At 38.6% G+C, this 25,716-nt stretch overlaps 1 protein-coding gene across 2 annotated transcripts in view; it reads right to left on the bottom strand.

Annotated features, from left to right (window-relative positions):
• Positions 1 to 24,698, bottom strand: part of WNK1 (WNK lysine deficient protein kinase 1) — a 168,635-nt gene extending 143,937 nt beyond the window's left edge. Inside the window, exon 1 of one of the 2 annotated variants that reach the window (XM_044678808.1) lies at positions 23,695 to 24,698. In XM_044678808.1, the coding sequence (XP_044534743.1) occupies positions 23,695 to 24,477 (783 nt within the window). In that variant the 5' untranslated portion in view covers positions 24,478 to 24,698. The remainder of the gene's footprint in view (positions 1 to 23,694) is intronic. The other variant, XM_044678807.1, reaches the window with a different exon arrangement.
• Positions 24,699 to 25,716: the final 1,018 nt, after the last annotated feature.

Raw genomic sequence — 25,716 nt, 5'->3', positions numbered from 1 at the left:
GTATGTGTTCCAAGGCAGAAGAGTGGTAAAAGCTAGGCAATGGGAGTCAAGTGACTTGCCCAGGGTCACACAGCTAGGAAGTGTCTAAAGCCAGATTTGAACCTAGGAACTCCCTTCTCTAGGCCTGCCTCTCAATCCACTGAGTCACCCAGCTGTCCACAGAAGACTACTCTTAAGACTCTCACTTGAAAATTACTAGCTCTGTGACCCTGTTCAAATGACTAAACTTCCAAGCTTTACTTTCTTCACTTGTAAAATGGGGATAATAATGACTAATAGTACCTACCTTGCTGTGTTACTGTGAGGTTCAACTAATACACTGCAAGAACTCTGCAAGCCATCATATGCTATATAAATATCAACTATTCCAAAATTCTAACATTTAGTAAATATTTTAACATTATCTGTGACATTAAATGGATGTTAATGGCATTAGCAAGAATTTGGACTTTATAATCATTTTTTATGGAAGTGATGAGATATTTATGATTATAAACTAATATGCTCCTTACAGCTAATAAGACAGCTCATAGTAATGACAAAGGAACTGATGTGGTTTATGTTTTCATGTGTTCTTATGAAAAACAAATAGTATACTTTGGAAAAAAGAATGAAAAGAGAAATATTAAAAGTGTCTAAGAGAGGGGCAGCTAGGTGGCTCTGTGGACTGAGAGTCAGTCCCAGAGATGGGAGATCCTGTGTTCAAATTTGGCCTCAGATATTTCGTACCTGTGTGAAACTGGGCAAGTCACTTTACCCCCCACCCCCTCATTGCCTAGCCCTTACCACTCTTCTGCCTTGGAACCAATATTGATTCCAAGACAGAAGGTAAGGGTTAAAAAAAAAAATAGTGTCTAATCACTACTTTAAGGAATTTGACATTTTATCATTAATAAATTCTGCATTTCCTATTTCAGTTATCAAAGGATCATTGTAGCTTAACAAACACAACCATCTCTGCAAGAACTATTCTACCAGATTAATGACCATGGCTGCTTTGCCATTAAGATCTTTTTTACAGTTAGTTATTTGGTACTTAACTTTTTATGGCACCTTTTTTTTTCACATTATGCTCAGCAGTGCATGCAACACTGCATTAGGGAATACCCAGTACTGGCCACATTCTGATTAGGTTTTTCATAACTATTTGTTTGGATTTAAATATCATATTAACTTTAGAAAATGAAATTAGTTTCATAAACATATTCTGTATTCATTTACTAAACTTCGCTCTCTATTGTCAAAAACTGAGCTCATCAGTAGGTGCTAAGTTAGACTTAAAATGGAACTGCCTAGGCATGCAAAAATGGAAGGTTCTAAGTTGTTTAAATATTTGGATTCTAAAAACCAAGAGTAAATGGGAAGGAAATTTTCAAAGCTTAAGATAAAAATTAAAATTAAAAAAAATGTGTCTTCTGAATAAGTCCTGGTTTAATCATTATTTAGGAGTTATTCTAATGTAACTTGTTAAGAATTCAATTAAAACTTTCTTCAAATTGTGTTTTAGAAAACATGGTGTTTATTTACAATAAAATGATGCTGCTGGGGCAGCAAGGTGGCTCAGTGGATAGAGTGCTAGGCCTAGAGACAAGCAGTCCCTCTGTTCAAATTTGACTTCAGATACTTCCTAGCTATGGGCAAGTCAGTTGGCCTTTAGCCTTTACTGCTCTTCTGCCTTGGAACTGATACTTAGTATTAATTCTAAGACAGAAGGCAAAGGCTTTTTAAAAAATAAAATAAAATGATGCTGTTAGTATTTGGAAACAAAAAGCAAGGGTTGAAAAAAGTAAAATGATAAATATATCCACTATTTTTGACCCTCGGTTTAGATCAGTGAATAAATATCACTTCCAGAAAAAAAAAAAAAAAACCCAAAGGAAAGGTAAAGGATCCTGCCAGAGAGTAATTACCTTCAAATCTGCACAAATAAAGGAAAATATCTCTTAGTTTGTGGTTGGGGTTTTTTTGCTTATAAATATGATACAAACAGATTAATTCTAACATTTCTGCCCAATTGACAGTTTTGATTTTCCTTCTTTCTAGGAAATTTGGTGAGAATTTTATGAAAAAAAATCACAACTTAAATTATAAGCAGGTTCTAATTTAATTATCCAACTTCCAGGTATCTAACATGCTCTGACATCTAACAAAGTAAAATGAAACTTTTTTCTCTCTTTCACTGCCACCCAATGAAGTTTTTTATCCCGTAACACCCTCATTCTAGCATCCTAGTTTCTTCTTTCACTCTATCATTATAGGACAGGGTTTAGCACCAGCACAGTCAAACCAAAGGAGGGTTGCTGAACCATATAGAAGGATCCCTGATGGCCACATACTGACTTAGAAAACTACATATTAATATCACTTGTTTTTACTGTTCTTTAATTTATTTTGTTAAATATTTCCCAATTACATTAAAAACAAAACAACAACAAAAAAAAAAACACTTATAACGTGTATTAGTTCCAAGGCAGAAGAGCAGTAAGGACTAGGCAATGGGGGTTAAGTGACTTACCCCAGGGTCACCCCAACAAAGAAATAAATGTCTAAGGCCAAATCTGACACCCAGGACCTTCTGTACCTAGTCTTGGCTCTTGTAAAAGTGAAATTTGGGAAATGCCATCTAAAAGTGTATATATTTCTATGGACACGGGAAATGTATCAAACTACATTTCCCGTGGTCCAACGGGTTTCCGTTTCCGGTTCTTTGGGCGTGGGGAGGCCTACGTCCACGCAGAGAAGAGTTTATAATCTCCTGGGTTAGGTGGGAGTGCTCTCTTGGCTAGCAGACTCGGAGGAGGAGACAGGAGACTAAATGGAGGCGGCAAGCTTACAAGCGCGTGGTCTAATAACTTTATCTATCAGCATGGCTTTAATTAAATTACTAATATATATTATTATAGCAGCCTTTATCATTTTTCATATTTATACTCTCAATACACTGAATTATCTAGCTGGGGGGAGGGGTATTGCATTTTAATCTGTTTTGGGTTATATTCAGGAGTTGAAGGCTGTTTAACACCTCTACTCCAGGGAAGACACCAAGGAAGAAAGGAAAAATAGGTTGTAAAGTCTCTCTTCTTTCCCAACCCTATTGGCACTTCCAAACCACCCCCCCCCCCAGTCTCTTTAATCTCTCTTCTCTCACTATAGAATATATTCATCCAGCTCCAAAGAATCGTTAGCAAATTCACTGAATATACGTGAGCCTCTAAAATGCAAATAGATCTTATTCAAGGCTTCCAAGTGTCCAAGAAACTTATTATCTCCTACAGCTTCTCTTCCTTTCTAAGGTCCAAATTAATATAAGAGGAAAAGGTAATCTTTCTATCTCATGTTACCTAGACTACTAATCTTGAAAATACTTAGAAAGTCTAAAGGATTATTATAGTCATTTCAGAAACAGAAAGAAAAGGGCGATGAATTTGTTTAGTCAACAAACATTTATTAAATTTGAGACCCTGTGCCAAGTGCTTCAGATACAGAAAAAGGGAAAGAAAATGGTCTTTGCACTCAAAAACTAGGATTCTAAGGAGGTCACTTTGGTTATTTGATTTCTTGAGGTTTTCTTGACAAAGATTGGGGAATGGTTTGCCATTCCTTCTCCAGCTCATTTTATAGATGAGGAAATCTGAGGCAAACAGAATTAAGTGACTTGCCTAGGGTCACAGAACTAGTAAATGTCAGATTTGACACTTAGTAAGAGGCCAGATTTGAACACAATTAGATGAGTCTTTCCAACTCCAGGCCCAGCAACTCTATTCACTTTTGCCCTTACATTTCTACAACATGTAAACCAGTAAGTAGGTAGATACATAAGATACAGAGTATATAGGAAATAATCTTAAGAGTAAATAAAAGTACAAGTAGCTGAGGGTGGATGACCACCAAGAAAAGCCTCCTACAAAAGCTAGAATTTGAGCTAGGTCTTGAAGAAAGCCAGGAGAATTAAGAGGTAGGGAGGAGTGAGAAAACAGGACACTCCAGGTATAGGGAGAGCCGGTGCAAAGACACAGACATTAGAGATAAATACACTGTGGGTGACTTACAGCAACTAGGTCAATGGTAGTTGAATCATAGATGTCATGAAGAGGAGTAAATTGTTAAGACTAAAAAGGGAGAGAAGGCCAGGTTATGAAAAGTCTTAAATGCCAAAAAGAAGACTTCATATTTGATATTGGATCTGACAAGGAATCATTGCAATTTGAGTAGTTGAACCTGCACTTAAAAAAAAAATCACTATGGCAGGTGAATGGTGGATAGATTTGAATGGGGAGGGATTTCAAGCAGGGAGATAGTCTAGGTCAGTGATGGGCAAACTTTTTAAAGAGGGGGCCAAAGGAAAGGAAATGCTAATCTGTCAGTCTGTTTCTAAGGCAACTCTTTCAAAGTTTCATTGTATTGTATCCTAATCATTGTATTTGTCAGATTAGGAATAATGTCTGGCAGCTGGCCGGATATAACATTTCAGGGGGCAGCATCACTGGTCTAGGTGAGAGGTGATGAAGGCCTGTATTAGGATGGTGGCTACATGAGAAATGGGGACATATATAAGAAATGTTAAGGAATAAAGGATAAGATCTGTCCATGGATTAGCTATGTGAGATGAGAGTAAAGAATTAAGGACTGATTACACAGGTTGTGTGCCTAGGTGAATAAGAAGATAGTAGTACCCTCAACTGTATAGGGAAGCTGAGAAGATAAGTTTTGGGGTAAAGATAATGTATTTTTTTTAGATGCCTATGAGACATCCAGTTTACAATATCCAAAAAATAGTTTAGAGGCACAGTACCTGCTCCTAACCACAGCTCTTTCACTTACTTGCATAATTTTGAATAAATCATTTTGCTTCTTTGGATCTCAATTTCCTTGTCCATAAAAAAAAGGAGTCAAACTAGATATACTCAAAGGTCTCTTCCAGTTCTTGTTCTAAGTCTATGGATCAAATATCATTAGGAAAAAAGTTGTAAGACTATATTCTGTTTCCCAGCTGACCATGGAAGGAGAGATATGCTGGTCAAAGCAACATCTGGAAACAGCTGATAAAGAAGCAGGCAACTCAACCCTTCTCTACCTAACCAAGCCTTCAAGACACAGTTCAAAGTACTTCTAATGTTTGAAAATTTCTGATGATTTGTATTTTCCTCATTTACCTCAGAAGGCTGTTGTGATGATCAAATAAGATATTTGCAAAGCACATATTAATGTGGTGCCTGGCACCTAGTAAGAACTTAGAAATCACTTGTTCCCTTTTCCACCCCACTCTTTTCCTTTAACTCTCATTATATTCTGTGTCTATCAGACATTCGCACTACTTTAGACCATCTTGTTCTGTAGTTGTTTCATATATAAAAAGTCTCATTTCTCACATTACTCAGGCCAGTTGGAACAATTCTAACACATATTCCATGCTCAAACTTTAGAACTCATTGATGCTATTTTTATATATTTTACATCTAACCCTTCGAAAGCAACTGTCTACATAATGCAGTGTTACTTAAACACACACACACACACACACACACACACACACACACACAGAGTATACCACCTAAGGATGCTTTCCACCAATTTTAACCATCAGTAATATCACCTAAAAAGTAGACATTAAAAAGACCTCTGCCAAATAGCTATCACACATACATTCTCTACTCTACAGAAGCTGAAATTATCCTTATGGAAAAACAGCTCATCTCTATCCCACAGGACAATCTCTGGTGATTCAGATAGCTGTGTCTAAAAAGGTAAGACAGCAGATTAGCTAGATTACAATGACTCTTAAAAAATGGAATCTGATTGCAAGAGGGAAGAGAGCAATGATCTACTAGAAAGTAAGAGAATAATTAGAAAAGCAAAAGGCTAGGATAGAAAATAATAATGCTTCCCAACCATTTCCAAAAGCTGTCTGTATCTAATTCTCCTTTTACACTTCAGGCAGAATATGGACTCTGCCTCTGAGACCTTGAGCTCTTAGATAGGTAACGCTTTCATCTTGTCTTCCCAGAATCAGGCTACCATTCCACTTCAAAGCCACTTCCAAACTATAATGCCTTCCCACTACTCCTCCCCCACACCAGCTTTTCAATTCTCTTTCCTTTCAGTGAAGGTGAAGTCTTCCTCTATTAGAATGTAAGCTCCTTATAGGTTTGAGGTAGGTTGCTTATTACTACCAGCATTCTCAGTGCTTAGCATAACAATGCCTGGCATATAGAAAGTGCTTAATAAGTGCTTTGGGAGTGAGGTGGGGATGGTGTCATAGTTAATTCACTCAAAATAGCCTCAGCTCTGGGTTCAAATATGACCTCAGACACTTCCTGGCTGTGTGATCCTGGGCAAGTCACATAATCAACATTGCCTAACCCTTACCACTCTTCTGCCTTTGATTCTAAGACAGAAGGTAAGGGTTTAAATCCCTCAGGTCTTTTATAATCCAATTAGAGGTGTGTGTGTGTGTGTGTGTGTGTGTGTGGTGTGTGTGTGGTGGTTTGGGAGGGAGGGATGGCAAAATAATATAACCTTAGCTATTATGAATAGAAGAAAGCAGAATGTGAATTTGTGCTGGATGACCTCAATATTATCAGTAAAGCAGGATATGAGAGCAGTCTGCTAAGAGTAAGGGTAGAGGCAAGAAAGATTTTGAAATGCAAAAATGCAGTAGACAGCATCAATTTTTAATGGACCCAGTCAACATGGTCTATTGCACAGATTATAATATGGAGACCTAAAGCGCTTGTCTATTGGTCTACCATAATATATACCTGGGACAGACAATAACAGAACAACAAATTGGACCCCAGTTAAAGAGCAGGCTTGATTGTCATAGGAAATTGCAAAACTTCTTTAATGATCTCAAGCTTCCCATGAAAAGAAAGGACCATCTTTTTTAATACCATCATTCTACAAGTTTTCAATATGACAGTGATATATGGAAGGCAAGTCTCCAAATATGATATGCATGGAATGCAATAGTCTCTGAAAAAGAGCCAAATTTAAAAGGCCATCAAGAAAACATATAAGAAGAAAAAATAGTCTGGGCCACAGTGTGAGATGGCAGATGGACAGTCAGAATTTTTATCCTCAAAATGTCAGAAGAAATTGAGGAAAGCCTCAGCAAGTTATGTGGACCTTTGTGACAGCTTTATGGAAGAAAATGGTCAAAAATCAGAGAACAGGAAGGCAGTAATGAGTTGCAATCTGCATAGATAGAAGGAATTTCCAAACTGATGAAATCAAAGATTCATCTGAGCATTTTTGTACTGACAACTCCATTTTTTCTTATGTTGTCAAACATATCAAAAATGCAGTTTCTATCTCTGGTTTAAAAAAAAAAGAGGGCTTTAAAAATAAATTGAATTCTTAAATATCTCCTTCAAGAATTTTATTTTTAACAGATTTATTATACAACAATATATACACGGTAAGACCTGAAAAAAAGTTAAACTGGATTCTCTGTTTAAAAGGGCAAACAAATATGTACTAAATTTTAGAAAAATTCTTAACAATTTAAAAACAACTCTGCCAAGGGGCGGAGTCAACTTGGTGGTTTAGAAGCAGCAAAAGTCAATTCATCTATGAAAGTCCTTCCACACCAATCAAAATCAAAGTGTTTCAAGAGGGACAGAAAACCAAATCCAAAAAGAACACAGACCTGAGGGACCCTCCTGCTGGATTCAACTTAAAAGGTACATGGAATGGTTGAATTCTCAGGTTTAAGGAAAACAAAGAAGAAAGGTCTCAGGGCCCTTCCTCATCTACTGAGCTAAGACTCAGGTGGTTGGTAGGATCTCAGGTCTAGGACTCCAACCAGGACAGAGTGCCTTGAAGCTATCACAACTAGGGGAAGCTCAGGGCTCTGACCACAGCTGGCAAGGAGGCAGCTGGAAGAGAGAAGTGGAGAAGAGGGCAAGCTGGTCTCAGACTTCAGTTACCACACCTCCATCTTGGGCCTCTGTCTCTGGAAGTTTTGGCCTCAGGGCACATCCAGCTCTACCAATCAGCTCAACTGGCTTAATCCAGTTTATCAATAGTGCAGAGAAGAAGCCTCCAGAGGGCAGAGGGGCTCAGTTTCACAGAGGTGGCAGAAAACCAGAAGAGCAAGGGTGCAGAGTAGACAGAGAGCCAAGGTTGGCAGCAGGACAGAGCCATGGGTCTCTTCTGCTCAATCCAACCAGAAAGCCTCTGCTGGCAGCTGGGGAAGATCTGGCCTCAGGGCACATTAATACAACTGTTCAACTCCATCAACCTAATCCAGTTAATCAGCTGAGCAGAGAAGCCCCTTCAGGGCAGAAAAGAATACAACCAATAAGGAGAGGGAAAGAAGGAAAAAATATGAGTAAACAACAGGAAAAGAAAAAAGAAATTACAACTGACAGCCTCTATTCAGTTAATGAACAAAGAACAAATGGAATAGAGAAGGACCAAGGAATACCCAACGGAGCGATTATCTACTTTCTCTCTGATTTCCTTAGTTTCACTCTTTTTCCTTTTGTAAATAAAAATATCATAAAAAGTCATTCTGACTTGACTAATAATTTTGGCAACCACATTTTATATATTTAGTCCAAACTTTAATTTTTAACCCTTACATTTTCTGGCAATCCACGAAGGCTGTGTAGTCCAACTTTTAATTTTTAACCCTTACACCTGCCCTTACCACTCTTCTGTCTTAGAACCAATACACACTATTTTCTGTGTTCTAAGACAGAAGATAGGGGTTTAAGAAAAGGGAGTTTCTTTTAAACTTAAAATGTTTCTCCTAGAAATCAAGCCAAAAATAAATAAGGCTCAACAATTCATTCAATGCTTATTTGATTCTTTATCAACATTTCCAAAACTGAACTCATTATCTTTCTCCCCAAAGCCAATGCAATTTGAAAAACGTCACTGTTTCTCTAAAGGGTACCACTATCAGCTAGGTTTGTAAACAGTTTTATTCTCTAATTCTTTTTTACTTCACATATCCAATCAGATGTCAAGTCTAATAGCTTCTACCTCTCTTGCATCTTACTGCTTTCTTTCTACACACATGTCCATTAACCTGTTAATAACCTCAGAGGGATTACCACACAGCCTAATTCATCCCTATTTTAAATCTTTCTAAAGTGATTTCCCTAAAATGCAGGTCTGATCATGCTACTTATCCTCTATTAAAATTCAATAGCTTCCAAATGCCCCTGAGATCAAGTGTAAGTTCCACTGTTCAGTTTTTAAAGTCTTTTATAAGCTAGCCCAAATCAATCTTTCCAATATTTTTCATTATTCCCCCTTCTTACATTTTATGTTTCAGCCATTACTGTTCCTCACACATGACACTCATCTCTTGATTCCATATCTTTGTATTGGCTATCTCCAGTGCCTTCAAAGCACTCTCATCTTATGTCCAGCTCTTACAATGTCTTTAACTTCTAAATTCCGCTCAAACAATACTTTCTTTATGAAGATTTCCCTAATCTATCCAGCTGATTTTGTATATATTGTATATGCATTTATTTATGCACATGTTACTTTTCTCAAAAATATGCAAACTCTTTAAGGGCATACAGAGTCTCCCTCTTAGCTCTGTCTCTCTAGCACTTAACACATGGTAGACATTTAATAAATGTTTGTTGATTAGTTGATGTATTGAACATGCTGTCCTGGATATTTCAAGAAAAGGGCTCCTTCCAAATTCAATGAAACAATTTTAAACATATTTTTGCTAAATTTTAGATGAACTTATCCCCAAATAGCAAGCATTCCAAGGCAAGGTATGAGTTAGAATTCTTTCCCATTTATCAGAAAACATCTGAAGCAGAGTCAAGTGAAACAAAGCAAGCAAACTAAATTGCTCAAATGATTAAAAAACACTACAGATCAAGATGCCAGGAAAATCAGAAGTCCTCTGCCAAACTTAGCTAAGATGCAAAAAAGTAGAGGTGTAGTTTCAGTTTTCTTCAAATGACTGCTATAAATAAAATAAGAAGCACAAATATCAGTGTCAGGATTGGTAACATTATTTCAATGGTTCATGGAAAAGTAGTTACAGTTAAACAATAAATGCTACACTAAGATGCAGAATTAAAGTGCAATTTTACAATGCTAAAAGAGAGAAAAAGGCAGATGACAACAACTGAGAAATATTGGAAACTATCATATGTTATAATTAAGATTCTCTGAGCCAATGGAATACTAAATTTAGCAATTTGTAAAAGTATCCTGAATAAATACTTCTAACTACTTAAACAATGTAAAAAGTAAGCTTATTAGGATATCTTTACTACATACAAATGTTTATTGAGCACCTAGGTACACAACATTTTGTAACAGGAAGCAAATTTACCTGTTTGTGTTTATTTACTTGACAATTTTCATCTTTCTGTATTTCAATAAATTTGTGATCTCAACAGTGTGGACATTCATTTCACCTGTGTAAATTGTCACTGATCTACCTTTTCTTATCCTATGCGGATTTTTACCTATGGGTCTTCTAATGAGTGCTAAAAACCCATGGTTAATGTGTATGTATGAAGAGGAAGGGAAAGTAGATAATAGAGTAAGAGAATTTTGCAATCTGGAAGTCTTCCAGTGTTTCTTTTCAAGAGCTTTTTCAGTTCCCAAACCAGTGAGAAATTACATAGTTTTAGGAATAGGTCTAAAGCTCCAAGGATAGCTAGATTTCAGTATATGTCATACATGACTCAAAGTAACAAATAAAAACATCTAACACTGCAATTTTTTTCTACTAGTCAAAACTATCCAATTTTTTGCTATTTTTTTCCCCTTAAAATCCTTACCTTCCATCTTGGAGTCAGTACTGTGTATTGGCTCCAAGGCAGAAGAGTGGTAAGGGTAGGCAATTGGGGTCAAGTGACTTGCCCAGGGTCACACAGCTGGGAAGTGTCTGAGGCCAGATTTGAACCTAAGACCTCCCGTCTCTAGGCCTGGCTCTCAATCCACTGAGCTACCCAGCTGACCCCTATTTTTTGCTATTTTTAAACCCATACTGAAGAGCACAGATGTTATCTGAATGATTTTAGCCAATAAATTATAATAACCTAAATTATATAGATTACTTAAAATAAACACATGCTTATAATGCTAAATACACATATAATAGAATAGTAATAAAAGAAACTTTAAACTATGTTCCCTGGGGGCAGCTGGGTAGCTCAATGGATTGAGAGCCAGGCCTAGAGACAGGAGGTCCTAGGTTCAAATCTGGCCTCAGACACTTCCCAGCTGTGTGACCCTGGGCAAGTCACTTGACCCCCATTGCCTACCCTTACCACTCTTCCACCTATAAGTCAATACACAGAAGTTAAGGGTTTAAAATAAAAAAAATAAAATAAAATAAAAAATAAAAATAAACTATGTTCCCTGCCTGCAAGTAGGCTAAGACAAAATTCTAGTCTATAACCCATATGGTATTAGTTATCTGAAATTAAACTGGTTTTTCCCCACCCTAAGGTCTTCACATCTACATCTCTTGTCTCCTTCAATCTTCCTTCTTCCCCTTCCTCATCCCTAGAAAACACAGTATCTTTCAGGAAGAAAACTTTATGGCACCACACAAAATAACAAGTGGGAAAGCAGTACGTAAATATCTATTTCTTTTCAGAGCTTGGAATCTTATATGACTTGGTAAAAATTAAATGAAGCTGAAAAACAGAACTTAGAAGTTCTATTAACTAGTGCTTAGAATAGTGCCTGGCACATAGTAATCACTTAAATAAATTCAACTTAGTTGTGAGGGAGTACTGGACATCATGGTTAAAAAGCTGGCCTCCTCTACCACCTTACACCTGTCAGATTGGCCAATATGACAGTAAAGGAAAGTGATAATGTTGGAGGGGATGTGGCAAAATTAGGACGCTAATGTATTGTTGGTGGAGTTGTGAACTGATCCAACCATTCTGGAGGGCAATTTGGAACTATGCCCAAAGAGCAATAAAACTGTGCATACATTTTGATCCTGTAACACTGTGACTGTGTCTATATCCCAAAAATATAATAAAAAAGGAGAAAGGATTTACTTGTACAAAATTATTTGTAGTAGCTCTTTTTGTGAGGGCAAGGAATTGTAAATTATAGGGATGTTCATCAATTGGAGAATGTCTAAAAAAATTGTGGTATAGCTTGGTGATGGAATATTATTGTGCTATAAGAAATGACAAGCAAGATGATTTCAGAAAAAGCTGGAAAGATATGCATATACTGATGAAGAAAAAAAACAAGCAGAACCTAGAGAACATTGTACTCGGAAAGCAATATTGTAAAATGATGAACACTTGGCCCCTCTCAGCAATGCAATGATCTGGGACAATTCTGAAAGGTCTTAACTATAAGATTCCACAAGTTGAGAGAGGATTTGAATGATATTTTACTTTCTTAATTCCCTCTAAAAATTAGTTCAGGATGTAATTAGAAGGATATTGTCATTCAGGTTTATCGATCAATAAGTACTAATATTGAGTGCCTTCTATGTGTTCATCATTTACTGTGAGAAACAAAAAATAGTACAAACTGAGTTCGCTATTAATTCATCCGAGGTAGAATTTTGTGGAAAACGCACTGACTTAAAACACTGTAGCATTCATTTAAAAGTGGTATTTTGCCTATTCAGTTGTATAACTTGCTCTACTTTGTTAAAAATTTGGAAACAATTTTTTTGCCTGAATTTGTTTAAATGCTCCCTAAAAACAGAGCTCAGTCCATTTTTTTCTCCTTTCTTTTTTTTCCCCCCTTAAGGCAATTAGGGTTAAGTGACCTGCCCAGGGTCACACAGCTAAAAAGTATCTTGGGCTAAATTTGAACCCAGAACCTCCAATGGTCAGGCATTCTATTCATTGTGTTACACTTTGTCCCCATGTTTTTCTCCCCCCTACCCCCGTTTTTGTTTTCATATTTTTTTAATGTTGCCAATGATAAACACAATATTTAAGCATTCAATATTTACTGAATGGATGAACATGCACCACATAGAACAGGTAGCATTTTCTTTAAACTTAAGAGGCTTGTCATCCCTGTCTTCCTCTATAGAATGTAAGTTCCTTGAAGAGACTTTTATTTTTGTCTCAGAATTCCTAATGCTTTTGCACATGATAAGCTCTTAATATTCCTATTTTACAGATGAGAAAAACCCGCTCAGAAAGGCTAAATGACCTACTCAAGGTCACAGCTATTAAGTGGTAAATTGGGTCTGTCTCTAAATCCAGAGAGTGTATAAAGTCCCACACACCCACACAAGATTAAAGTACTCTGCAAACATTCTTGGGGAGAGAATCTTCAGGTTTTCAGAATCCTACAGAAATACAGACCAAGAGATGATGTTGCTAATCCCAATTATCTAAAAGAAAGAAAAGGATCTAAAGCTAGGTAATAAGAATATTTACTGCTTTCAATAAGAACTGGCAAATGCAATTTTAATGGTGCCTTTTAAAAAAGGAGAAAGATAAAAACATGCAAACAGACAGCTTGGTGACTCAGTGGATTGAGAATCAGGCCTAGGGGGCTAGGGGAGAAAGGGGGTCCTGGGTTCACCTAACCCCAATAGCCTACTTCTTATTGCTCTTCCATCTTGGAACTGATGCTTAGTATGAATTCTAAGAAGGGAAGGGTTAAGAAACAAACATGCAAGCAAAGATCTATGCAAAGTGATACAAAATGGGGGGAAAAAAATCACTAAAACCACAAGTGTACATATTGACTTCAATGTATAGATAAAAAACAAAGACAAAAGTAGTAGAATTTCAAACAAGTCTGGAAGAGGTGAAAGAACAAAACCATGGCTTTTGGCTTTACTGTCAAATAGGTTTTTAATAATATTTTATCCCTAAATTTGTATATTTATTTTACTTGGTTGACAAGTTTAAAAATAAGAAAAATTCAAAGTTCACTCCCATGTAATATTGCAATTTGATTTTAGTTTTTTTTAAATAGTCAGCTAATAAACCATCATTGGATATTACTTTTCAATCACAAAATATCTTTATTACAAAACTGATATTCCATTTCATATGTAGGACTAGGAAGTATCAAAAGTAGAAATGAGTGCAGTATGTTATATCACATGATTTATAGGAGCATCAATCTAAGGACAGTAAGAATTACTTGAGAACCTCGAGGAATAAATAAGGTGTGGTACATGAATATAATGTTCATGACTCAGATAACATTCTTCTCCCTTAAGTCAGAACTAAAACAGCACTCTCTACTAAAAGCAATTTGGTTGTCAAAGATCTTTTTACAGAAAAAATGGAGGTTTAAAATAATTTTACAAGCAATAATTATAATTAGAACAGAGTTGAAATATCAACTTGATATCCTTTCTAAATTATAATCACAATGTAAAAACTGTTTCTATATTCAGATCAAGCATTATTCCTTTGATCCTTACTATTGTACAATGTAACTATTATCACATAAAAATAACTATTCTGGTAGCAGGCAAAGTAACAAAGTGACTTGCATGAAGCATTTTGTATAATTGCCAAATAAATAAAGAGTACATTTTCTCTGTTATTTACTTCCCCAATAATGTGTGTCATTAGATCACAACTATGCTCACCAAATAATTTGGCAGATTCAAAAAATTGATAATAACTGCTAAGCTAAAGGGAAAAAATTAAATTTTTATCTTTAATAGGCACCATAACTTACATTAATACTTCGAATTGAAAAAAGAAACAATTCATATTCAAGATACACTTTTTATGTGCAATAGAATTCTTCTCATAGGCTTATTACATTATTAGCTAAAATAGTTGTATAAACAATATTATGAGGTCTGACTACCCTAGAATTCTGATATATAATAACTATATAAAATTTAAGAATTATGGCTGCCAATTATCAAGGCAACCAGCAGTTTGTCAAACTTCAAGTTAAAAGCTGAATTGCTAAGATGTGCACTGGTAAATGAATCAAACATTTTAAAGGTATTAATGAAAGGAATCACAAAAAAGGAAAGAATTCGAGTTTTAAAGGAAGTCAAGCAAAGTTATTGCAGAATCAGCTCCTTTTTACAGCATTTAGGATTAACAGAATAGTCTTCTAAATGCTACCTACATTCATCTGATAAAATGACAAAGTTCCTAACTAGATATATTCCTACTTTATAAAATCTGGCATGTGTAAAATAAGGATGGAACTTTCTTATGAGTTTTTGGAAGAAAAAAAAGCTCATCAGAAATAACTAAAGAATTTAAATTCCTTAAAGCAAAACCATATTTGAGCTGTCAAGTGGCTGAGTTTTTGATGTGAAAGTACATACTATACACAAGGAAAGTACTTAAAACTTATTTTAAGAGGGGCAGTCTCTGAGAAAAACATGTATAGAAGAATAAAGGTTGACTAGAAGAGAAAGATTTAAATGTTTCCATTAAAGATCTATCTCGGGGACAGCAAGATGGCTCAGTAGATTGAGAGCCAGGCAGACACCACCTACTTGTATGACCCTGGTCAAGTGACTTAACTACCCTTGCCTAGCCCTTACCACTCTTCTGCCTCAGAACCAATACACAGTATTGATTTTAAGATGGAAGGTTAAGGGTTAAAAAAAAAAAAAAAAAAAAAAAAAAGATCTATCTCCATCAGTCTCCAGACAATCTCCAAACTCATAGGGTTGTATCAAATGAGACATTTGTACAAGCGCTTAGCACAGGATGGCACACAGTAGGTCTAGGATTCTATTTAGCTGCCTGTAAATGAAGAGCTATTATATAAAGGTAGAAAAGATAAGATTTGGATATGGATTAGAATTGTTCAAATAAAATTGTTTTTTCATGTAACTGAAAAGGAAAATAAAAAGAATATTAAGTTTAAAAAACATTTTTAAATGTAAAATAGGGATAAATAGCACCTAACTTGCAGGGTAGTTGTGAGAATCATAATATTTGTAAAATGCCTACTTAGCACAGTGCCTGGTACATAGTAGGCATTATAGAAATAGTAGTTATTATTAATTATAATAAATATACATTTAAAAAAACTAAATGAAATAAATATTTCTTTGACATAAAACTAAATTTTCAAACACTAAATGTGAAAAGACCTGGGTTCTCTAACTAAACATTCCATTCCTATTTAACAGATTTGCTATTCCAGCCTTCAAAGAAGCTACTCCAACCCTTCTCATCTCTCCTTAAGCTTCAGTATCTTTTTCTATCTGTCCTCTGATCTGAAGATCTTACTTCAAACTTTGCTGAAAAACTAAGACCATTCGTTGAAAGCTCTCCCTTTTTCTCCTCTTCCTCATCTCTTTTATCATTTAGATAAAACTATTCATAATAAAAGAGTTCTACATCTTGTTTTCTACCTGCAATCTTAATGTATAAAGTCAAATAAGCTTAAATTAAAGAGAAAACTTTTCTAAATTACAAACACATTATTGATAAAAAAAAAAACCCAAAAAACAACAACTGCCAGGAGTAGCCAATGGCAAAGGTGAGTTTCAGAATTAAACCGGGCAATATAGCAAATAACATTGGTCTTTTCCAAAAAATTTTTTTCAAAGACCTATTAAAATAATATCAAAAATCAAAAGGAAGCAATGCAGTAGAGAAAAAGCACTAACTCTGGAGTCAGCTAATCTGGATTTAAATCCTACCTCTGACATGATCTCTAAGACCTTGAGCAAGTTACTTAACTTCCCTCAGTTTCCTTATTTGTAAAATGAGGGGGTTGGACTAGATGACTTCTAAGGTCCCTTCCAGTTCTACCTCCATGAGAGTATAGTATAGTTATAGTTATAACACTGGTACTAAATAAATCAGAAAACCTAGATACACTACAGTTAGCTCTAATATATCGAACAATCCAAAGAAAATTGTACACTGGTTCTCCTTTTACATAGATAAAAAAAACCTCTGTGTAAGGACCACTAAACTCTGGGGATTGTTTGTGCCTAAAGATTGATTTTGAATCCACAGGCGCCAGTAAGGGAAAAAAGACCCAATAAAAGGCATGGAGTAGTGATTGATGATGTCCAATTTAAAGGATACCTGACTATATAAAAAAGAGCTCTGTAAATATATCCAACAATCTTTCAGGATTTGCCAAACCTAATCATTCCTACCACATTCCTGATACTTCACTGGCACAAAAGATACTCAAAAGAAAAAAAGACTCTAGATATCACTACTAAGGATTAAGAGGTCTAGAGCATGAAACTGAAGACCTGAGGTGAATAGGTGATGTTTTAATAACTATTACTACCAATCAAAAGCAGAGGCTTTAGAAGAGAAAGGTGAATTTGGTAAATGAATAAACGGTTGAAGATGATGAGGAATTTATGAAACAGATCATAGGTCTGGTACAAAGGCATGAAATGATAGTGATGGAGGACTTCAGTTATTTATTTCTGTCAAAAGTGGAAAAATTAATGCTATCCTTTGAAAAGTGGAGGAAACACTGAGAGAACTACAATCCTAGACTCAATGCTCATAAACAGGGAAAAATGTGTTCTTTTAATGAAAATGATGGGATCTTTTCTGATGGTATGGTTTAGAATGGAAGTGACTGTTCCATCTAGGAAACTGTGATACTGCATATAAATGCTGAGCACAGTTTTACATGCACCCTAGAGTTGAGGAGAGCAAGTTAATTCAAAAAGCATTAAGTTCCTAAGTGTCAGTTAATGTGCTAAGTATTTAGGATTACAAAGAAAGGGAAAAATTATTCCTGATTTCGAAGAGCTCATAAGCTAATGAAGGAAACAACATGCATAGAAGTATGTATCCAAAAAAAAATTTTTTTTAATTATACATATATACACACACACTCACTCACTCTCTCTCTCTCTCTCTCTCTCTCTCTCAACAAATTGAAGATCATCTCAGGGAAGGCACCAGAATGAAGGGAAATGAGGACAAATTTCCTGTTAAAGGTAGGATTTTAACTGACTTGAAAAAATCCAGGACTGATGGACAGCCAATAAAAATGCTTATCAAGAGATGTGTAGGAAAGTGTTTGTGCAAAAATTCTGAGGAATCCAGTGTTAATGGATCCCAGAATAAGTGAAAGGGATTAAAGTGTAAGATAGGGAAAGACTGGAAAGATAGGGAGAGACCAGGAGTCGGCAACCTTTTTGGCCGTGAGAGCCATAAACGCCACATTTTTTAAAATGTAATTTTGTGAGAGCTGTACAGTGCTCACAGTTCGTGCTCCTGTAACAGTGCGCACTCCTGTAACAGCGCCTGAAAAAAATTTGACTTTATGGCTCCTGCAGAAAGAGCCATATGGGGCAGCTGGGTAGCTCAGTGGAGTGAGAGTCAGGCCTAGAGACAGGAGGTCCTGGGTTCAAACCCGGCCTCAGCCACTTCCCAGCTGTGTGACCCTGGGCAAGTCACTTGACCCCCATTGCCCACCCTTACCAATCATCCACCTATGAGACAATACACCGGAAGTACAAGGGTTTTAAAAAAAAAAAAAAAGAAAGAAAGAGCCATTTCTCGGCCTCAAAAGAGCCAGATATGGCTGAAGAGCCATACATTGCCGACCCCTGGGAAAGACCAAATTATAAAGGGCTTTTGAATACCAAACAGAGAATTTTATACAAGAGTCAATATACTTGATCTTATAGCCACTAGTTTACTGACTTAGAAGGTGGGAGAAAGAGAAGAGAGAAAAGATGGTGAAAGGGAATAACACAGTTAGATCTGCCTTTAGAAATAGCAATTTGGCAATTGAGTGAAAGACTGGCAATAGTTGATGAGAGATTTCAAAGGGTTCAGAAAAAGGATAAGTAGGATCCCATGTCCAAAAATTATAAACTGGAGTCAGTTAAGAAGGGATAGGAAATTCAAGGATAAAATTTTGAAGATAAAAATAATCTCAATGAAGAAGAGTTGTCTAAAGAGACTAAAGTGACCACATATAAATTTAACATTGTAATAAAATATGCAAAAGATAAAAGCAAGAGCAAATAATTGAGAAGGAATACAAAAGCACAACACTGCCTTAAAAGATCACCAGGAATGCTACTGTTTAGAATGATATGAACTTCATATGGAATTCTAAAAACAAAGCATTTGGGTTTGGGTTGTTTTTTTTTTTTTTTTTTAGAAACTCAAAAAAGGTTTAGTTCTGCTCCTAGGGATAGATGAGACAATGATTAGCAGTCAATAGGAGTTAATGTAGAGCTACTGAGCTACTTAACTTTTATTCTGCTTCTTTCTCTGCCAGTAAGAATAATTTTTGAAATTAAAGCATAAAACTAAAATAGATTAACAGGTAATTGAAATCCTAGATAAGAAGGGAAATAGTTAAAAAAAGAAAGCACTAATTGTCCCTAATGAGCTCATAAGGCCTGCACCTCTCTCCTGAGCACTAGTAGTGTAAAAATTTCAACTACTCACTAGAGCAGGGGTCGGCAACCTTTTTGGCCATGAGAGCCATAAACGCCACATTTTTTAAAATGTAATTTCGTGAGAGCCGTACAGTGCTCACATTGTGCGCTCCTGTAACAGAGCCTGAAAAAAAAATTGACTTTATGGCTCCCACAGAAAGAGCCGGATATGGCTCGAGCCATATGTTGCACTAGACAGATGCTTCCTACACATCTCAAAATCAAGTAAAATCATTATTTTTCCCTGCAAATCCACTCTTTCTCCTAATTTACTATTTCTGTTGAGGGCTCCACAATTCCTTCATTCAGTCAGATTTACAAACCTAGGAATTATCACTGATTCTTCCTTCTCCTTTACTGTTTCTCCCTCTCAAACTCCACCCCCCCCCATCCAGTCAGTGTCTTCAACATCTCCCCTATCTATTCTTCTCTCTACTTACCATATCCACCCTAACATCATCTCTGGCCGGCACAAACACCTGAGAGTCTCTTCCTGACTTCAGTCTCTGCCTGTCTACATTTCGTCCTTCACACACAGCTGCCAAATTGACAGTCCAAAAGCCCAAGTCTGACAATGACACTCTTTTGCTCAAGAAGTTTCAAGGACTCTCCATTGTCTTTAGAATAAAATACAAACTCATGTTTAATATTTATGGTCTCTTACCACCTAATTCCAGCCTATCTTTGCAGACAGATTATCTATTACACTCCTTTACTATGCACTCTAGACAAACTGTCCTACTTATTATGTCATATGTACATTTGTCTTTGGGCCTTTGCACAAACTGCCTAGAATGCTTTCCCTTTTCATCTCAACATCTTGAAATCCCTAGAACCTACACCAAGGCCTTTCTCAAGGTCCATTTCCTTCAAGAGGCCTTTCCTGATGGTCCCCAGTTGTTACTGTTTCCTCCCATCGAATCACTGTATTTACTTAGTGAATCCCCAATACTTATTTGTGAACATATTGATTGCCCTTTACTAGAAAAAAAAAAGGTTCCTAGAAGGCAGGAATTCTATCACTTTTAATATCATTAACATCTAGCACAATATTTGACATACTGTAACACATTTAGAACTGGACAGGACATTAATACCACCCAATGAACTCAGAGAACTAATCATTTCTGACCTGAGAAAACTGAAGGGTCACTGAAGGGCTAAAGAGGGCAAATACTGTATTGATACACATAAGAATAGAATAGTCTGCAAACTAAAGACCAATAAACTCAGCTTTAATTCCTAGGAAAATAAAATATTACCAAAAGAATTTATTAGTGAACATCTAGAAATTGAAACAGTGATCACAAAGAGCTAGCAGTGCTTCATCAAGAATAGATCATACCAGATTGAGAGCCAGGCCTAGAGACGAGAGGTCCTAGGTTCAAGTCCGGCCTCAGACACTTCCCAGCTGTGTGACCCTGGGCAGGTCACTTGACCCCCATTGCCTACCCTTACCAATCTTCCACCTACAAATCAATACACAGAAATTAAGGGTTTAAAAAAAAAAAAAAAAGAATAGATCATACCAAACTAAATTTATATTCTTTTTTTATGAGATTGATAAACTAGTAAATCAAAGTAATGCTTTAGAGACAGTCATATTATTCTGATGAAGCTAGATATTATGTTGAGGTTAATTAAAATCTGCTAGAATAATCAGAGAGAAAAGATCATCAGTAATGACTAGATATCTAGCACATAGTACTTAATAAATGCTTGATGACTTAAACTTGAAATCAGGTCTCTAGTTGAGAGCCCTAGGGATCTATACTTGGCCTTATATGGTTTAACAACTTTTGCAAAGCTTTGGACAAAAGCACAGATGGCATGTTCATCAAAATTGCAGATAATACAAAGCTCAGAGTAATAATTAAGGAACTCTAAAGGTCTTGAGTTCAGAATCTAAAATGATAAAACTGAACAGGGGAAAATATAATAAAACTTTTCAGGCTTTGGAAGGAGTACTACTCTTATGGATGAGATTACTGATACAAAGTGTATATATGAAGTCTCAATCTCAAGTTTAAAAAAATCTAAATTTGAAATGTATTATCAAGATACATGGCTAGACAGCAGTCTGATTAAATAAAAAAAAAGCTGGAGGTTCTAGCAAACAAGCTCAATGAGTTAACTGTTATATGGCAGACAAGAAAAGCTAAAAGCAAACTGCATTAAGAGAAGCACAGCAACAGTATCCAGAGACGGGGAGGTAATAGTCCTACTGTGCTATGGTCAAACCATATCCAGAGACTATGTTCATCCCTGGGCACAACATTTTGTCATTGATAAGAGATGGGGGAAAGGGTCTAAATGATGACAATTGGTAAAAGAGCTCAAGATCATACCATGTGAATATCAGTTGAAGGAACTAAGGTAGTTTTAGCCTAAATAAGAGAAGGGAAACGGGATACTTATGAGAGTCCTCAGGTATTTAAAGAGCTGTCAATTGAAAGAGGGCCCAAAAGTGCAGAGCCAACAATGGATCAATGTTGCAGAGAGAAATTCAGACTTAATGGCAAAATTTAGAGTATTCTGAGTAAAGAAAAAGAGCTGTTCAAAAAAGCAGAATAACGGTCAGTGGAAGTATTGGGTATCTCCCTCATTTGATCTTCAAAGCATAGAGTAGATAGCAATTTGTCAGGTTGTAGAAGCTGTTTTTCAGCTACCGGATAAGTGATAGAATGCTGGACCCAGCTTCAGGAAGATGAGATGAAATTCCTATTCTAATATATACCATCTATGTGGTCACAAAAAAGTTTCAGTATCTCTTGAGCTGTAGGCATTTTTTTCAATATAAATCAAGAGACAAGGTTCAATCTGCACTGATTAAATGTAGAGTTTATCCTTCGAAGTTCAATATCATAAGTAAATTCAGTTTAGGTCTTAATTAGTTCAACTTGCTGAAACATTAGTTTCTAAGGAATTTCTCTCTACACTTAGGAATTTATTTTCATTTAATATATGATAGTTTTGCATTTTATAGAACTTTTGGCTTAAGGGTTTAGCATTTGTCAACAGCAGTTTCAAAATATAAATCAAAAACTTCATTCACAAGCTGTTGTTAACTATTTAATAGCTATTTAATTTCATATTCTAATGTTATTTGACCCACTTTACTACTTCATTAAGATCTAAATGACTAACAGGGCATTTTTCATAAGTATTTTGGATAATATGACTCAGCAAACATTCAAGCTTCTTCCAGCAACTTATGCCACCATCAGAACATCTCCCGGTAAAGACAGAACTAGTCAGTTAAAGCTGTGGGCTGTTTAAGAAAATAGCACTAAAAACGCAAATGTTTAATCCAAGAACATGCTGCAGAGTCATATATATTGGTGACAACCTTAGTGGAGTTTTTAAAACAGTGTAACATTATGCTGTAGATTCTGGCTTAATGAACTTTTCTAACATATATAGGGCAAGAAGATGATAAAATTCTAAGAGTAGTTGCTTTGTTTTTTTTTTTGTTTTTTTTTTTTGAGGCATTTGTACACCTCCCACTGAACATGTGCTGAAAAACTAATAGGAGTTTTAAATAATGGTAACAGACCAATGCTAGCAATTACATGGCTTAAACATTATTAAACAAATTCTTATGTATCCTACTAGTTCCAGGGCACTTAACTGGGGAGAGGAGAGTGACAGGTGGAGGAAACTTTTAAAAGTTAATTATTACTTTTGTATTACATGCATGTAAGATAGCCAGGAAGCATGTAGCTATAAGTGGCTTTCACGTTTAGGATACCAACTAGGAATCCAAATATGAAGACATAGCAAGCTCTGTGTCTTCGGAATTGAGACCTAATTTTGAAAGATGGGTAAATTAATTTGGCACATTTGACCTACTGCAACTCATCAGTGGTAAACAGTCACCAATGCAGAGTTCAAATAGGACAAAAGTTTTGAAGAAAATCCTGTACTTTCCGGATGCATCTATCTTTTTAGTCCTAAAAATTGGAACGTTTCACTAATTCACACACAAAAAGTCCCTGCCACTAATACCGGTATCGTAAGTAATATAGGTCAGGTTTTTGTAAACCATACTTGTGCCACTCCCTCGAAATTTGCAAATCCTTCATTTACCAATTCCTCTATGCTCTCCAAGCACCATCAACAAGTCTTAATCCACATCTTTCAAAACTCAACTTCCACTGTCTACAGCAATCTAAACTCTCTACTGGGAGAATGGGGGGGGGGGAGGAGAGGGGGAATGGATGAGTGGTATACAAAATACAACTTCACAAGTTGGCACGATTGCCCTCAAAATATTAAGACTTACCCAGTTCTTTCCACTCTATGCTCTCCCTCCAGGCCCACCCACTCCCACAAGATTAAAAAAAAGGGGGGAGGGGGGAGGTCTTTACCTGCAGTTCGCACCAGGCTACTTCAACCGTGGTTTCGGTGTCCAGGCCTTTGTAGACGGTCTTAAAGGAGCCTCGGCCAATCTCAATGTCGAACTTGAGAAAACGGCCATCGTTGGAGATCCCCACGGCCTTGGTCTCCAGCTCCTCATTGTCATCCTGCTGCTGGCTCCGTTCCTCCTGTTCCCGGGCGCTGCTGCTGCCACCGCTGCCGCTGCTCACGGCCGCAGGCTCCTCTTTGCTGCTCACATGGTTGGAGGCGGCAGCAGTCTGAGCGTGCTTGACTGTGGGGTCGCGACCGGCGGTGGCGGCGGCAGGGCCGCCGTTGGGATGGTCCGCAGGAGCAGCGGTGACCGGAGGCTGCGGGGCCGCCGGGGACACGGCGGGAAGAGTCGAGGGCTCCTCGCGGTGGGGCTCCGGGGCAAGACTCGGCGGGGCTGCGGCGGTGGAGACTGCCCCGGGCTGGGGCTGGGGCTGGGGCAGGGGCAGAGGGAGGCCGGGGAGCTCCAAGGCCGTGGCATTGGAATCGCAGATCACGCTCCGCCGGAAGAAGCGGTGCTCCGTGGTGGTGGTGGTCGCGGCTGCCCCTCGGCTGTCCTTGTCCATCGTGTGGCGGCGCCGCCGGTACTCCTCAGTCCTGCCGGCGCCGGAGTCAGTCCCGGCAGTCCCCAGCTTCTCCCCGACTGAAGTATCCGAGCTCGAGCCATTTTTCGGGGGCACTGCTGGTGGCGAAAGGAAGCGGGGCCCCGCAGGACCAGTCTGCTTCTCGACAGAGCCACCAGACATGGTCAGTCCACTGGCGAGAGGCAGACAGGCCCGAGAACTGAATGGGAAAGGGGGGGGAGGGGAACAGGATGAGGGGCAAACCAAAAGGATGAAGGAGGGAGGCTGAGGATCGGTAGGAGGCGACGACCGCAGCTTCTCCTCCCAACCAGGAACGGCTGCAGCCCGCTCAGCACCGACAAGTCTCCCGAGCGGCGAGGCTAGACGCAGGGCCCAACTGTTGGTGCTGTTGCCGCCGTCGCCGCCGCTGCTGCTGCTGAGGCTGCTGCTGGGGTGGGTTCGTTGGCTGGGGCTCCAGGCGCTGGTCCGGGGAAGTTAGCGCCTCACGCTCCGCATCCATCCTGCGGCTGGGGGCGGCCGGGTGGGAACAAGGAGCTGAGGCACCGCAGTCATGAGAGAGAGAGGAGGGCGACAGCTACGAGTGGAAGTGGAAGCGGATGCGGCGGCGTCGTCGTCGTTGTCGTCGGCTCCGGTTCCCTTCAACCACCGTCCCCCTCCTCCCCCCTCAGCAGGGCGGGCTAGTAGGCCCTGAGGGCGGCGGCAACGAGCGGAGGGAGAAATGCCTTCTCCGACTGCACCGGCGGGTGGCGGCGGCGTCTCCTCGCCCAGGTCCCGGGCTAAAGAGTGTGGGGAGGGGCCAAGGAAAGCGGAGGGGAAGGGACGGGGTCGAAGGCTCCCAGTAGTTCAGTCAGTCGCGCCCCTCTTCCTCCCACACACGCCCCCGCCTGGGGGGGTGGGGTGGCCAAGAGCGGCTCCCGCCTCACAGGGTGCCCATCGGGCCGCCCGGACGGGAAAGATCGAAGTCACGGATGCCTGGGAGCCGACTCCCCCTTCCCAGAGGCCTGCCCGCCAGCCTCGGGCCCAGCAAAATCCCCTCGCTTCCCGGGCCGGTGCTGGGCGCCTCAGGGCTGAGGGGGGAGGGGTCGGTGGGGAGGGGATTCGCGCTCCGCCGCTCCCCCGGCTCGGGGAGTTGAGGAGGCGAAGGGGATTGGGTAAAGGGGTGGGGGTAGGGGGAGAAGGAGTCGTCACCCCCCACCAGGCGCCTTCTGTCACCGGGAAAGGTGGGGTTGGGCGGAGGGGAGAGAATCGGCGCGTCGGCCAGAGAAACTCCGCGCTAAATGGCGCCGGGAGCCAGAAGCCTCCACACAGTCCCCTCGGGCCCCGCCCCCCACCCGGGGCGGTACTGCCCCGCCCCTCCCCGACCTCAACTCCCTCCCTCTGACTCCCGCGCAGGCGTTCCCG

The sequence above is a fragment of the Gracilinanus agilis genome, chromosome 5 (genome assembly GCF_016433145.1).
Source record: "Gracilinanus agilis isolate LMUSP501 chromosome 5, AgileGrace, whole genome shotgun sequence".
Classification (NCBI taxonomy): domain Eukaryota; kingdom Metazoa; phylum Chordata; class Mammalia; order Didelphimorphia; family Didelphidae; genus Gracilinanus; species Gracilinanus agilis.
Note: the sequence above shows the minus strand (reverse complement) of the source record. Positions and strands in the feature narration are given on the sequence as shown.